The sequence below is a fragment of the Lactuca serriola genome, chromosome 1, assembly GCF_051521515.1.
Source record: "Lactuca serriola cultivar US96UC23 chromosome 1, Lser_US96UC23_V15, whole genome shotgun sequence".
In the NCBI taxonomy this organism is placed as follows: domain Eukaryota; kingdom Viridiplantae; phylum Streptophyta; class Magnoliopsida; order Asterales; family Asteraceae; genus Lactuca; species Lactuca serriola.
This window is the reverse complement of record NC_136408.1, coordinates 149,931,859-149,947,539: the sequence shown is the minus strand read 5'-3', so window position 1 is coordinate 149,947,539 and position 15,681 is coordinate 149,931,859. Positions and strand designations below refer to the sequence as shown.

At 33.0% G+C, this 15,681-nt stretch overlaps 1 protein-coding gene across 4 annotated transcripts; it reads right to left on the bottom strand.

The window, feature by feature from the left end:
- Nucleotides 1–71: 71 nt before the first annotated feature.
- On the bottom strand, nt 72–4,977 carry LOC145099840 (disease resistance protein RPV1-like). Of its 4 annotated transcripts, none has more exons than XM_079037350.1 (5): nt 4,699–4,977; nt 3,357–4,621; nt 894–1,994; nt 482–802; nt 72–402 (listed from the first exon to the last, which is right to left on the bottom strand). In XM_079037350.1, exons 2-3 carry the CDS (start codon nt 3,722–3,724, stop codon nt 1,571–1,573), a joined length of 792 nt encoding a protein of 263 aa, XP_078893476.1. In that variant the 5' UTR covers nt 3,725–4,621; nt 4,699–4,977; the 3' UTR covers nt 72–402; nt 482–802; nt 894–1,570. The 4 variants fall into 4 exon arrangements, with proteins under 4 accessions (XP_078893476.1, XP_078893473.1, XP_078893480.1 ...); XM_079037347.1 differs by having other exon boundaries at nt 3,357–4,012; XM_079037354.1 differs by having other exon boundaries at nt 3,357–3,996.
- Nucleotides 4,978–15,681: the final 10,704 nt, after the last annotated feature.

The window sequence follows — 15,681 nt, the reverse complement described above, 5'->3', positions numbered from 1 at the left end:
ATGTGGTATATCACTCATAAAGGCAGAGAAAGAGGTTCTCTTTTTTATGCCCACGTTGTTAGCCATGCATATTTTGTGTGAATCCATATCCATTTTCGTGATTTGAGATTCATCGATATTACAACCATCTAGCAACATTGTTTTAACCTTCTTTAACATACTTATATTGCTTGGAAGTTTTTCAAGCATCGTTTAGTAGCTCAGATCAATGAGGACAAGTTCAACACATTGCTGAATTGATTCACAAACATCAAGCAAACCAATGCAATTTCTAAGTATCAAACTCTCAAGTGCAGGAAGTTGGTCAAAGTCACCGACACTATGAAGTTGTTCACAGAAACTTAAATTAAGAATCTTCAATGAACAAAATAACCTTTTGTCTTTTAAGCTCCATCCATCCAACTAAAAAATGAAAATAAGTTAGTATAGTATTGAATTTCATCAAATCACATGCATGAATAATAAATGGAGATAATTTTACCTTTTGCCTCTTCTCAAGTCTTTGTGGATTACTATAACTGATAAATGATTCAATATTGCTATATGACATGTCAAGAAAAACGAGATTGTATATAGGTAAGTCTATAGGTATAGACTTTAAAGGAAACTCATGCATAAACAACCATCTTATTTCTTTTGGAAAGTTCTCATAAGAGCCATTCATGTGTACATAATTAAGTTGTAGTAGCATAAGACTATCCATGTTAATCAATGCATCTGTTTTCAGCTCAAATGATGCTCCCAACTTCTATTTCTCAAGCATGTGCATGTCAAGGGAAAGGCCTAGAATATTTCCCTTACCCTAAGAAGAAACATAATGCAAACAAACAAATTAGGCAAAATAAAATACATTTTAGACATACACACCAGTAAAAGCATGCATGGCCTTTTACCTTTTTTTGTTTCAACACTGTAAATGACTCCTTAGTACACCATAATCGACATCGAATCTTCCCATCTTCCCATATCTTGAACCAACTGATGCATCCTCAATTCATTATTCCCTCCAATACTAAGGAGGCATATGTCAATGAGATTCGTGATTCCGAATCTTGTATTTATATCACATGCATCTAAAATTGTTTCCGTAACGTCTCTATCTATTCCAACAAAAAAACAAGAAATATGCTTAAACAATTCCTTTTCGTTTTCGGATGGCAAAAAGTCAAAGCTCATTCTCAAGACGTTATTTATAGGAGAACTAATTTCTTTCTTTAGCCCTTCCATGCACCCTTCCTAATACTCCACATCCCGATTATACAAAGACTTGCCTAAAACTTCAAGAGCCAATGGATGTCCTTAACAATACTTCACAAGCTTATATGGCACCTCTTCATAACCTGCCTTTGGATGGTTACACATAAATGCATGTGAACACAAAAGTTGTCGTGATTCAGTCTCATGTAAGCCTTCAAGGAAGAGTTCTTTATGCTCTGGCTTAATGTTTGTTTTGAAAAGTGTACAACTCTCAGTCAACCATTTGTCCTTTGTTGTTATTATAACTTTTCTTCCAGAATGAAAACCTTTGCTTCCAAGCAATGCATCCAATTGAACAAGAGTACTAATATCATCAAGAACTAGAAACACCCCTTTTACGGGCCAGTGAATTCTTTATCTTCGCGGTGTATACTGAAACATCATGAACTCTAATTGAACTCGTTTTTGAAATGTCATTGCAGAGTTGTTCTTGTAAATCAAGCAACCCATTAAACTTTCCATCACATATCCTACTAATATCTTCAATATAGCTGCTTTTATGAAATTCACACCAATATAGCCGAAACACATGTTTGGCTAAAGATGTTTTCCCGATCCCGCCTATACCCGAAATAGTGAGTATGTCTGTCGTATGTGGGGATGCATCTTTCAACCATGAAGTGACAAAATTAATATGATAGTCCATCCCAATAAGGTATTGTTGAACACTCCTTAAGGGTACATGTAATCTACGGTAGATATCCTTCACAATTTCTTCAATGAACTCCGTCTCTAGCCTGAAAAACATGATTTATTTAAAGACTTCTATACACAATCTACAAACTAACAAACCAGATTTGGAGATTATATTTATCCAACGATCCAAATTAAAATTATATCATAGCTATTGTTTTTAATTAACTTCTTCACATCAGAACCACATTGCATTTTCACTTCTGACCATATAAGCATCTAATGTGTAAGGTCATAAATATAAAAGCAATCAATGTTGTTAGAATGTATATTCCTGTTATAGTCTTGTTATATTCTCGCCCAACCCAATGTATATATAGCATAGAGTTACATTAGTTATGTAGACTAGTTTTTATCTAGTTTCTTATTTTGATAATTAGATTGTATATATAACGAGGCTTTGACCTCACAATCAAGTATGAAAAAATTCAAGAAATTTGATTATTTCTTTCATAAATGTGCTACGAGATTTAACTAATGGGCCATTTAACTTCACTATGTTTTTATAAGACCATCAAACTTAACTATCAATGTGGTTTTGCATGTGTCTTGAAAAAACAAACCAGTTAGAGTTCATCCTCTACTACTTACAGGCAAGAGAAGTTATTAATTATAAAAATTATATGATATGAACGTAATATGATATAATCAATACTAAATGCATAACAAACGGTTCAAATTTAGATTTATAAAAGTATATTAAAATAAGTGCACATGGTTGATTATAATGAACCACCTTATGATAAATACCAAATCCATAAAAATATGCCAACTTTGTCATAATGGTTAATCAATCTATGTATTGATTTATTAGATCACATAAAAGGATACATGGATTCAACTTTGTGCATGAAATACCATTACCATCTTCTCCCTAAGTATTTCAATTCATTTTTTCAATATCATCAAATATCCATATACTTTAAGGTTAATCTCATAAAAACCTTATATTTTGTATTTTTTTTCCGGATTAAACCTGAACTTTATTTTTTTCCTGAAATTGACCTTGCATTTTTTCATTTTTTCTATTTTACCCCTTTCAGTCATTATTTTCCGAAAAAAGTTTTAAAATGTGAGACTTTGTTCGGAAAAAACTAAAAGAGTGGAGGGTCTTTTCAGAAACAGTTATAATGTTGAGGGTTTTTTCCAGTAAAAAGACGAAGTTATGGGTTTTTGGAAAAAAATGTAAGGTCTTTTTGAGGAAAAAATAAAGTTGAGGTTTAATATAGAAAAAATACAAAATATAAGATCTTTTATGAGATTAACCCTAAAATATATGCATATTTGATGATGTTGAAAAAAAAACGAATTGAAATACGCAGGGAGAAGATGGTATTGGCATATCATGTGTTTACTCAAAAAAAAAAATTAAAGGTGTACGAAAATATGAGTAAGAAAGTAGTTACCTTCCATAAACATCATTTCCTTTTAAATTAGCAACTTCTGTAAGCGCTTTTTTCCATCGGTCCATCTTTTGAGCCCACTGACTTCTTTTGGTTACATTTATCTCTACCTCCATTGTCTGCTTATGCTTAGCCATTGCATCTCCAAAGCTACTTTGTTGCTTCCTAACATGGGTGGGCTCTACATGATAAAATATGGGGATGACAATATGGCCGGATGTCATACGCTGCTCAAGGATCAACACCAATTCATCAAGGCACCATGTTGAAGAAGCATAATTCTTGGACAACACGATAATACCGGATGCCTTAATCACATTTTCCAATTCCGGTTTTAGATCTTCCCCTGTTTCAATCTCTTCATCATCCATGAAGGTATTGAAATTGGCATCAATAAGAGCCTGATAAACTATGACCAGTGTCAAGACCTCTAAAACTTATAAATATGTCATATATATGATCGTGAGTTGATTAACTATGGCCATGAGTAGATGAAGAAGATGAAGATCCTTCTGGAAGTTCAAATAGAACAACCATTATGAGTTATGGGTGTCTCTTAGTAATCTTTGAGACTCCTCCACACGTTATCGGTTAAGAAAGTTGGTTTCACCGGCTTTCCTCACTTTTGCTTCAATGTCAGGATCTGGTTCATGATGCCTCTACAAAACTCAAAACTAATATATCTATATATGCAACTTAAATCTCATCAAAAAATTCAAAACTCAATGATAATAATAACCTTGAATTCTTCAAAAGGAAACTTTTAAATAAATAGAATACAACACGTATGAGCCCTGATTGTATTAATATGCCACTTTTTATTCCCAAACTTCTGAGTGTCTAGTTCATTTTGGAGCTATATAGTGCATAATGTGTATATGTGTGTTTTAACACTTGATTTTGATTTAATTAACCGACATAAACACCCCTACTATTGTGTAACTTTATCCATATGAAGGTCACTTAAACAAAATAACACTAAATATGATTATGTAAACAACTACAAGATTCACTATTACCCCCCTCAAGAGAAATTGCAATACATGGAGAAAATTTCAAGCTTGCAGTAGATATCAACAAACAATTAAAAGATCTAAAAAAAGGAGTACGTTTCTTGACATGGTAGTTTATAGATCCCCCAAATTAGCAGCGAAATCTTTTCAACTTTGAAATTCACTATCACTGGAACTAGTATCAGCTTAAATCTAAAGTCATGTCCTCTCTAAGGTTTCAGTTTCAAACTCTCAGAAATAAATGAACAACGTTAACTGAAATAGACAAAATCCAATCATCTGTTAACTAAATAAACACATGATTATGATGTAAGAATGTCGTTCACAATTACCTGCCAACTGGAAGAAAATGAGACCTGACGCAGTGATGATAGAGGATGAACTAGTAGTGACCTGGCTAAGAAAGATGACGACTAGAAATTACAGAGGTTCTCCTTTGCCTTACGAATCAACGGTGTTATTCTTTTCAAGGCAATTAATGGTAAATTGGGGCAAATTCGAAGAATTGTTTAAGTCAGCAGCGAAGAATTAGTGGGCTCTTTTGGGATAAATTCCAAGACCTTCCACATGGGGTCTCTCTAAAAAAGCTTCCAATACCACTAATCACTAATGCCACTAATCAAGTATTTATTCCCACTTAGAACTTTATCTTTTCATATCTAGAAGAAAGCCCTGTTGGTGTCTTTATATTATTATTTTTATCTAACAATCATATTTAAATAATAAAAACCAATATATATATATATATATATATATATATATATATATATATATATATATATATATATATATAGAGAGAGAGAGAGAGAGGTGGGTTCAATTGAGAAAAATAAAAAATGTTGAGAATGGGGGAATCATTCTCAGCCACTCATTTATTCTAAACATAAAAAGACACGGTGGCAAACTTGTAAATATGATAATAACCTTCAATCTCAAATACGCAACTGTAATCGATCGTTCATCATCCAAATTTCTCCTCCAACCTTCAACAATCATCCAGGTTTCTTCAATTAAACCATCATCAACATCATCCAGTACTAATCAATCATCGATCTTCGTCAATAACATGTTTATCAACACGATTCAACAGTTAACAACAAAAATTCATTTTTGGTTCTTTTAATCCAACCTTCAATTCTGCTTGAATACGATCAGATCTTCAACATCTACGATTAATTATATTTCCAGGGTCATTAGATCAACATCATCGATAATCAACAAAAAATCCACTTCATATCATTTATTCAACATCGATTATCAAATACAACTTCAAAATTGAGGTTAGAAAAAGATCAAATCGTTTTTTTTTTTTTTTTGAAGAATTTCATATAATTCTCTATCAATCTACTATTTTGTAATATTTAAATAGTCAAAGTATCATGTTTTTAATATTTTTAAAAGAGTTAAATTGTATGCACTCCAACTGTTTGATGAAATGCATAAACTAAATTACCACGTTATATTCATATATGAATATGTTTTATCACCTAAATCAGTATATGATTATTAAAACAAAAAGACAAATATGCAAGTCTATATGTTATTCATATGTGAATAACATATAAAAATTATATATATATATATATATATATATATATATATATATATATATATATATATTTGTGAAAATACCTTGTAATATTCATATGTGAATATACTGTGTAATATTTATAAGTGAATATATCATCTAATATTCACAAATGAATATACTATGTAATATTCACATGTGATATACCATGTAATACTACGTAATATTCAGATACGAAAATATTATCTAATATTCATAAGTGAATATTGACAAGTGAATAAACAATGTAATATTCACAAGTGAATGCATCGTCTAATATTTAAATATGAATATACTATCTTTATTATATGCTATTTTCATATATGAATGATACTTAAATTGTAAAAAAAAATTAATTATAGTTTTTATTCATAAGTGAATAACGAATGTACTGTAGTAAAAACCAGATTCAGTTTTATTCACTTATGAATAACGATAGCTGAAAATATATAAAAAAAAAAAATTAAATTTTTTATTTTATCTTAAAACTATATCAATATGGATGTCTATTTGCAGAGAATAAAAAATCATGGATTTTGGTATATTTAAAATCATTTTTCGATAAAAATAGCTTCTTAAAAATTAAAAAATAAACGAAAAAACTATGTTTTTGTATATATTAAGGTAATGTTTAGCATAATTTAAGAAAACATGTTTTGCTGGAAAACACATGTCTATTCCTTTCCTATTTCCGCTAGTACGACGGAGATTTTTTGCAGCAAAAATAAATGAGTGGCTGAGAATGATTCCCCATTCTCAACCTTTTTTTTTTCAATTGAACCCTCCTATATATATATATATATATATATATATATATATATATATATATATATATATATATATATATATATATATTGTTGGGAGTTAACCCAAACTATGACTTCTACAAGCAATGCAACAGTAACAAGAAAGGCAGGGGCGAAGTAACACACACACAGGGCTGAAAGCTTCACGCTTTATTCAATTGATAATAATGGAAAAGGTGTACAAATGTTCACCATTAAAGCAAGTTATTTAAACAAAAAATAATCCTACAAAGTAGCAACTGACTCCGCTCAAACTTGAGACTCGGTCCTACTAAACCCATATGGTTTGAATTATTCATAAGCTAAAACTAAACGTGCAAAACAAATAAACTTCAGAATTATTTCATCACATTTCTCCCTTAATTCAGAAGTTTAAACCTTTTTAACTCCAAGAAATGATCGCATCTCTTCAAACTTCAGTCTTCCTAATGATTTTGTGAATATATCTTCCTTTTGCTCTTTGCTCCACACATGTTTTACAGAAATTTCGCCATTTTCAACACATTCACGAATGAAGTGAAACTGAATATCTATGTGCTTACTTCTGCCATGGAAGACTGGATTTTTCATAAGGTCAAGGGACGATCTGTTATCAATCAGCAATGCTACATGTGGTACCTTTTGCCCATTCATTTCACCAATGAGTCTCCTTAGCCATATTCCTTGATAGGCAGCCTTGGTGGCTGCCATAAACTCTCCTTCACTGGAAGAGAGTGTCACACACCTCTGTTTTTGTGATGCCCATGTAATGAGATTATCATTAACATAGAACGCCATACCTCCTGTACTTTTCCTATTGTTTACATCATTTCCCATATCACAATCTGAGTATCCGGTGAGAGTGACATCTTTCATCCCTTTAGTATACTTCAAACCAAAGTCAAGAGTGTTGGATTAGTGTCTAAGTCTATAACTATTTTGGTATGTACTTGACCCGATGGTGCATGGTCCTTTTGGGTTGCCTTCACCAAAGCAACTTGATAGAATGAATTATGGAGAGATAGGATTAAATATGATTTATTAATATATTATGAGAATAATATATTAAAGGAGAAATCATATTGTTTAATTAATATTAGTCAATAATTAATTGGTAATTAGTTTTGTGACTAAAAGAGATTAATTAAACTTAAAGGACTGGAATTGTAATTATAAGATAATTGCAATTTGGGCCATGGATTGCCTTATATTATAAGGTGGACGAATTCTATGGGGGAAGCCCATATGAAATCGTCCAAGGCCTTAAGGAAAGGGCTCCATGGGTTGCTTAGGGCTTAAGCATCCAAATTAGGGTTTCCTTGTTAGATAACCCTAATTGCCTCACTATATATAGATCCCTTAAGGACCAAAACCATGAACAAGGATCTTGCTAGGGTTTTCACACGGTTTTGGCAGCCTCTATCCTCTCTCCTCTTCATCCTCTTGCTTATGGTGTTTGTGAGCCATTAGAGGAGTAACACTTGTGACTCTAAGCCTTCCAAAGTCAATTCAAGGAGGAATTGGGATTGTTATTACTACATAACAATCAAGGTAATATCTTAAACCTATTTATATGTTAATATCGATTTCTATATGCTAGAATTAGGGTTTATAGCCTTGGATAACTTGCATGTACAATAGAGAAACCTAGATCCAAGCATTAGGGTTTGTATGAGCACATAGGATGTTCTTAGGACCTAAACCAATCAGTGGTATCAGAGCCTAGACTGGTTTTTATTGTATTGATGTTTGACATGTTCAAAAAATTCGATATTTGATGTTCTGGAGGCTCGACTCGCCGAGTCCATGCAGACTCGACGAGTCAACTCGTCAGATGGAGTATATCTCGGGATTTCTTGCTATTTTTGCTTTGGGATAGTTACCTTATCATATTACATCAATATAAATCCAACTTTATGATATATTTGACTATATTCTTGATCTAATTGAAGATATTTATCAATTAATAAGATAATTGTTTCCTTATGTGATAATTGCTTAATTATTTTGACTAACTTAATAAATTGTTTTGCAAGAAATCATTAAATAAATCAAATATGGATAATTATGTAATTAAATGTTAATTTAGATTATTTGATCCTTGTTGTTATGAATTGTTTCATATTTTCCCCTTTATGTTTTATAGTTTAAATTTGAACCCAAAAGTTTTGTTGTTTTGAAATTTAAATAGTTAAAACCCTAATGTTTTGAAAAAGGTTTCAAAACTTGCCCTCAAGTTTTGGAATTTAAATTTTGATTAATAGTTTAATTTTGATGTATATTTAAATTATAAACCCTAATGTTTTGAAATGTTTCAAAACTTGCCCTCAAGTTTTGGAATTTAAAAGTTGATTAAAAGTTTAATTAGGAATGTTAAATTCTAAAACTTTAGTATTGTTTGAAAAAGTTCAAATCACACCCTTATGGTTTTATTAATTAATTAAAGTGTATAATTAAAAGAGGTTTAATAAATCCATAAAAGTTTAGGTTTACAATTTAATTGAATTAAAAGTATAATTGTTAAATTAGACCACCTAGTATTTTGAAAGTATAAAATACACCCTATACTATATATAACATTAAAAGTCTAACATTATATATATGTATGAGTAAAAGTCAGTCTTACCGTTAGTAAGCCTCATTCACGAAGCTGGTCTATAAGGGGTGTTTAAGGAAATTGCCTATAAAATGGCGATTGAATGGGTATCCACTCTTACCCACCGCACTCTTGACTAGTGGAGGGTCGTTAGCCGAACGGGTAGGATAGGACAAAACCTTTCATTATAAGTATAATAAAGTACAAAAGTAACTAAATGTTTTAAAAATTCCCAATCTTAGTTACTTAGGCAAAAGTGAATTGATGTAATTCCATGAAATTACACTTTGTGCCCTTGCGAAGACGTTAGTGGAGCGTGTGTGGTTAACCGTCACACTAAATGGTTCTAAGCAAAGGTAGCAAAGGGTGACTCAATGTTTGTCATAGTTCGGTGGAGCATGTGTGGTTTACCGGCACATCAAATAGGTGACTGTAACATGTGAGGGCACCATGTAAGTTTGCATGTTTATTCACACCCGCTTTGTGATCCTCGACATCCCAGTCACAAACAAGAGGGGCATATCGAGATTTAAACATGCCATTGAAAGTTCAATGAATCTCAATGGATCTAGGAGTTTTCATAGATTTAAAACTTAAATTTCTTTTTCGTTTTTCGTGGTGGAAATTAGTGAATCGTCATTCACTTACCTTCAAATATTCTGCAATTAGGGTTACGGCATCCCTTTCCCGAGTTGTAGAATATTGTGTTGGGTCCTAGCCTTAGTATTTCATTTGGGTGATTTACTAAGGACTCAATCTATCAACTAACTTGAATTTGTTTTTCTCCCGTTTTATAGATGTCAAAGTTCGACAACTATGGTCTTCCCAAATCCCGTGGAACAAGCTTTACACATGAAGATGGTATTCCACGATTCAATCGAGGAACGAGAAATCATGCTTCACTTCCTCCTCCTCCTCCTATTGTTCTCCCCAACCCACAAGATCGAAGAATTGAAAGGTTCAATATCACTAAAACCCTATTGGAAATGAAACATGAAGATGGTAAACCCATGTGTGCCCACGTTCTAGGAATGAAATCACACATTGATAGGTTGTTAATGTTGGGTGTGTCATTCCCAGATGAGTTGGCTGTGAATTGGGTTTTGCATTCACTTCCTGAATCATATAATGAGTTCAAAAGAAAGTATTATATGATGGATCATGACGACAACCTCATTGACCTAACTTACATGCTCATTGCTGCTGAATCAAAAATGATTTGGCGAAGCAATGAAGCGTATTTGATGGGAAAGTCAACCGACCATGCTTCCGAGGACGTTCTAGGAGAACCGACCTGCGTTTGCTGCCAAAAGAAAGGGCGTTGGATACAAGTTTGCCCAAAGAGCCTGAAGAGTCCAGAAGATGGGAGAGTCAAGGAGTATGGCTACGCTTCAGGTAAAATCCACTATCTAACTTCGTTAAGTTCCTATTCATTGATTCTTAATACATGATGTGATAAGATTGCATTTGAATGTTTTGCAGGATCGGTGAAAAGAAAGGAAGCTTGGTGAAAGAGCAAGATGAATCTAATCACAAGGAATGGATCTTGGTCGTATGGACTTGAAGATTAGATTTTGAGCTTAGATAGTTATGATAGAGTTGTTAGAAATTTTCCTTTTGAAATACATATTTTTCAATGGATTTTGCATTGTAAGGACAAATGTTTTCCGCAGCTTTTATAAATAAAATAAATTTTCGTTTGACTTATTTATTTATTTGTTTAGTTCCTTACAATGAAATCGTTATGAAAATTGGTGTTTGCATATTTCTACAACAAATGGATATGATTCTTATTTATGTTATTTATGGAAAGTCGAGAGTTTACCAAATAAGGAGAGTTTTCTCATCGCCCAAGTTTCAATTGGACAGAAACTGGAATCATGCAACTTGGTTGCACGATGAATGAGAAATTTCATATTTGGTCTAATTCATTGACAAAGTGTCAAGTAAAGGACTTGGAGATCGAATACACAAAGTTGTGTGTTGATCAAGTCCACCATAAGAGTAACAATGATATTTGTCATCATTTACTAAAGGTTTAGTAAATATGATTATACTTATAAGATTAAGTGTAATTCTGAATTGATTGAAAATGTTTAAATCAATAGCAGAACGAATAAGAAGAATCAAGTAGGAAGAAAGATAAAAGTTTCTCCATTCTAAGAAGAAGGGAGTGTACCTTTTATGCTTTATGATAGGTCTTAATGATTAAGAACCATATCTCAATTGATCCTCTAAGTGAGTCTTAGCACAATTGTATGTCTAAGAAGAGGAATCAAGAATTGAACAAATGGTTAAATCAAAAAGTCAATCATACTTCGTTCCAAAACAAGTCTCAGAGTTAAGATTGTGACATTGAGTAAGTATAAAGAAGGTTTATAACATTCATTAAATGTGGAAAGTTGTGATGTCTTGAATAAGACAAAGACCAACTAGGACCAATTTATGAAGTGTTTTGATAAAAGCTACACTAACTCTTGAATATCTGTTTATCAAGAAATGGTTATTGACAAGAGAGTCTTATATGTCAAGGAGTCAGTGGGAGTCTTAATAGTCTTGAAAGGTTTCAGGAACAAATCAAATGAACCTTATCGATCATCACTAGCACACGAGTTGAGGTTTACAACCTATCGTGATGACATTATTTTGTTTCCGTGCCAATACAATTGAGTTAATTATGCATGTGAGTTCTATGAGTTCTCATTTTGAACGCATAAAAGGCAAAGCACCTTAATCAATGAAAGGTACATTGATAGGAAAGGGTGAGCTGCTTAACTACTTGGAAGACATGGTGGGCAGCTGTGCTACCATAAGGCAAGAAATCAAGATTAAGAAAGTTCGGTCCATATGAGTTTGAATTTGTCGTAAACCTTGGTTTTAACAAATTCACATGGATAGGAACACATACACCATTTAAATCTAAGTGTCATAAGATTTCCTCCTTCGTGAAAATGATTGTGAGGAAATGCTTTCACTAAGAAAGATTTTAAGAAGATAGTGATCGTAAAATTGCATTCTCGAATTCGATTATGGTTACGGTATCCCTTTCCATGATTTGAATTGTGAGGTTTGGCAATTGTTTACACACACATATAAACTATCTAAGGCAAAGGTGTATAAGTTTAAGAGGCCTTGATAAAAGATTATCAAAGCATTAAGTATTAGAAACATGGACTTAAGAAATTCAATAGGTATTGTTCTTCTGGAAGTTAGCTGTTTCTGAATACATGTCGAAGCTAGTGGGAGCATAAGTGTTATGTTTTATAATAATCATCATGATAATGGGAGCATAAAATTTATGAGTGTATGATTATTAAGGCACGTATCGCAAGTTGGCAATATTAATTATAGAAAACATGGGTTATACCATGCAAAGTCGTAAGGGTTGTAAAGTTGTTTTGCTATAATTAAGGGAGAGAATATTATGCTTCATTTCAAATCTAAAGGATTAGGTTGAGAAATGTTAATAAATTTAGTCAAGGGTACATAGTGTGTTCTTAAAATTTCGATTATGATTACGACATTCCTCTTCACAATTCAAATTTTGAGAACATAGCAAATAAAACATTATGCGTCGTGTCCTATACGCTTCAGGTATAGGATTGATTGCGAATTCTTAAATGTTTGACCATTCTAAAATTTTTCCAAATGTCTAGCGCATTTAGAGGGAAAAGGGACTAGAATCGGTTTTGACTAAAATAATTAAACAACTATCAAAGGACAATCCAAAGTTCGACGAGGATTGGTTGCTTGTGAGTAGTTGGAAGCATGGTATTGGATGGACAATATCGACATTATTGTGAATAGAAAAGATTCTATTAAGAATGAGTTGTCATTTGGAAAATATGGAAACATGTCCATATGGGGAATTGGATATTGAAAATCTATGTCTAGATTAGAAACTTTTATGCAAAAGGATGTTCAAAGGAATGTACTTTGAGTGAGAGACGTCATATCTAAGGAATTGTCTTGTAACAATCTCCGATAGAGGACTTTGTAATATCATTGGCAATAGTCTTTGTGACGTTGGTGTAGTGAAATCACAAAAAGGATCATTGCATAAAATGTTAGAATCTAGCATATTCTACAAGTAGCAAAAATTTGATATTCTTTCACTTATGAAAAGGATTTGGAGTTGTGAAATGAGAATGATTGGAAATGTGTTCAATGTGATCTATTTCACAAAGTAAGGACCATAGGTAAACATTATGTGCATGCTAGGAGCATGGGACAAGTGTTGTAATTCAAGAAAGAAGTTGATTACCCGAAACAACAAATAATGAGTAATCAATATGGTGATAAATAAAAGGCGTTTTATTTATACTCAAAGGTTTGAGGCCATATGGGATTAGTATTATTCGTGTGTTTCACATTTGCATGTTTTGACTTCCAGAATAATTGAATTTATTAAGAATAATCGAATTATTCGAACGGGCCACAGTCGTTCATATGTTGGAAGTAGATATGAATGAAGACTGTCGTGAATTGGTTTGTGGATTGTCTAAAAGAGTATTAGACATAAGCAAATGTTTGCTGCAACGTTCATGAGTGCTTATGAATATGATTTGAGCATTGGATTAAACCCACGCTCACTTGGATCACTCCATGAATTGTATCACGAGTGATTGGTGAGACGATAACATCTTATATTCTTGAAACCGAGATGTGTGAGTTGTATCTTGCAAATCGGTTGCGCATTGATAATATGTAAACGCACTAGTAACTTGGTGTTATAAAACATATTGTTGTGTGTAATTCGGTAAGTGAGTGCAAGCAAGCATTGTATCAAAGTTTATCTGTTCCTTTTAACCAAAGAAGGATAAAAACGATATCTTTGGGCCCCTCAATGATTTAGTGATGACAAACGTAAATGCTTGGCCGGGCTAGGGCTAATTTGATTTGTTCAATTAGTCAGTCGTCATAAATCGGGACTCGAGATATAGTACAAAGAGAATGATTTGAAATCATATCTCATATGATTGCTAGAATGGAGGAATATATGATCCCATATCTAAGGACATGCGTAGCTGATAAGATCAGAGTTGACAGCGGCTTTGGAAAGCTACGATTGCAGATCAGGATCTGAAGTCATACGCAGAATAGTTATTAGACTTATCCAAGTGGGAGACTGTTGGATTAGTGTCTAAGTCCATAACTATTTTGGTATGTACTTGACCCGGTGGTGCATGGTCCTTTTGGGTTGCCTTCACCAAAGCAACTTGATAGGATGAATTATGGAGAGAAAGGATTAAATATGATTTATTAATATATTATGAGAATAATATATTAAAGGAGAAATCATATTGTTTAATTAATATTAGTCAATAATTAATTGGTAATTAGTTTTGTGACTAAAAGAGATTAATTAAACTTAAGGGACTGGAATTGTAATTATAAGATAATTGTAATTTGGGCCATGGATTGCCTTATATTATAAGGTGGACGAATTCTATGGGGGAAGCCCATATGAAATCGTCCAAGGCCTTAAGGAAAGGGCTCCATGGGTTTCTTAGGGCTTAAGCATCCAAATTAGGGTTTCCTTGTTAGATAACCCTAATTGCCTCACTATATATAGATCCATTAAGGACCAAAACCATGAACAAGGATCTTGCTAGGGTTTTCACATGTTTTTGGCAGCCTCTATCCTCTCTCCTCTTCATCCTCTTGCTTATGGTGTTTGTGAGCCATTAGAGGAGTGACACTTGTGACTCTAAGCCTTACAAAGTCAATTCAAGGAGGAATTGGGATTGTTATTACTACATAACAATCAAGGTAATATCTTAAACCTAATTATATGTTAATATCGATTTCCATATGCTAGAATTAGGGTTTATAGCCTTAGATAACTTGCATGTACAATAGAGAAACCTAGATCCAAGCATTAGGGTTTGTATGAGCACATAGGATGTTCTTAGGACCTAAAACCATCAAAGAGTACCTTTTACATACCTCAGTATACACTTTACTGCTCGAAGGTGCTTCAGAGTTGGTTTCTCCATCAACCGGCTGACCATTTCAACTGCAAAGGTGATGGCTGGTCGTGTATGGGTCAAGTATCTCATCCCTCCAACTATACTTCGATACTATGTGGGATTTACCAATTCACCTTCATCATCTTTCTGGAGTTGGAGCTTCTGTTCCATTAGGCTCTTTGAGGGATTATAGTCTTGCATACGGGTTTTAGTGAGAAGAGTCTTGGCATAGGCTCCTTGCTTTAGGCTGATTCCATCTACTTTCTGGTTTACTTCAATTCCCAAGTAGTATGACAACAGACCAAGGTCACTCATTTCGAACTTGGTGTTCATATTTTCTTTGAATTTTTGAACACATGCAGAGCAGCTCCCTTTACCAGAAGGTCGTCTACATA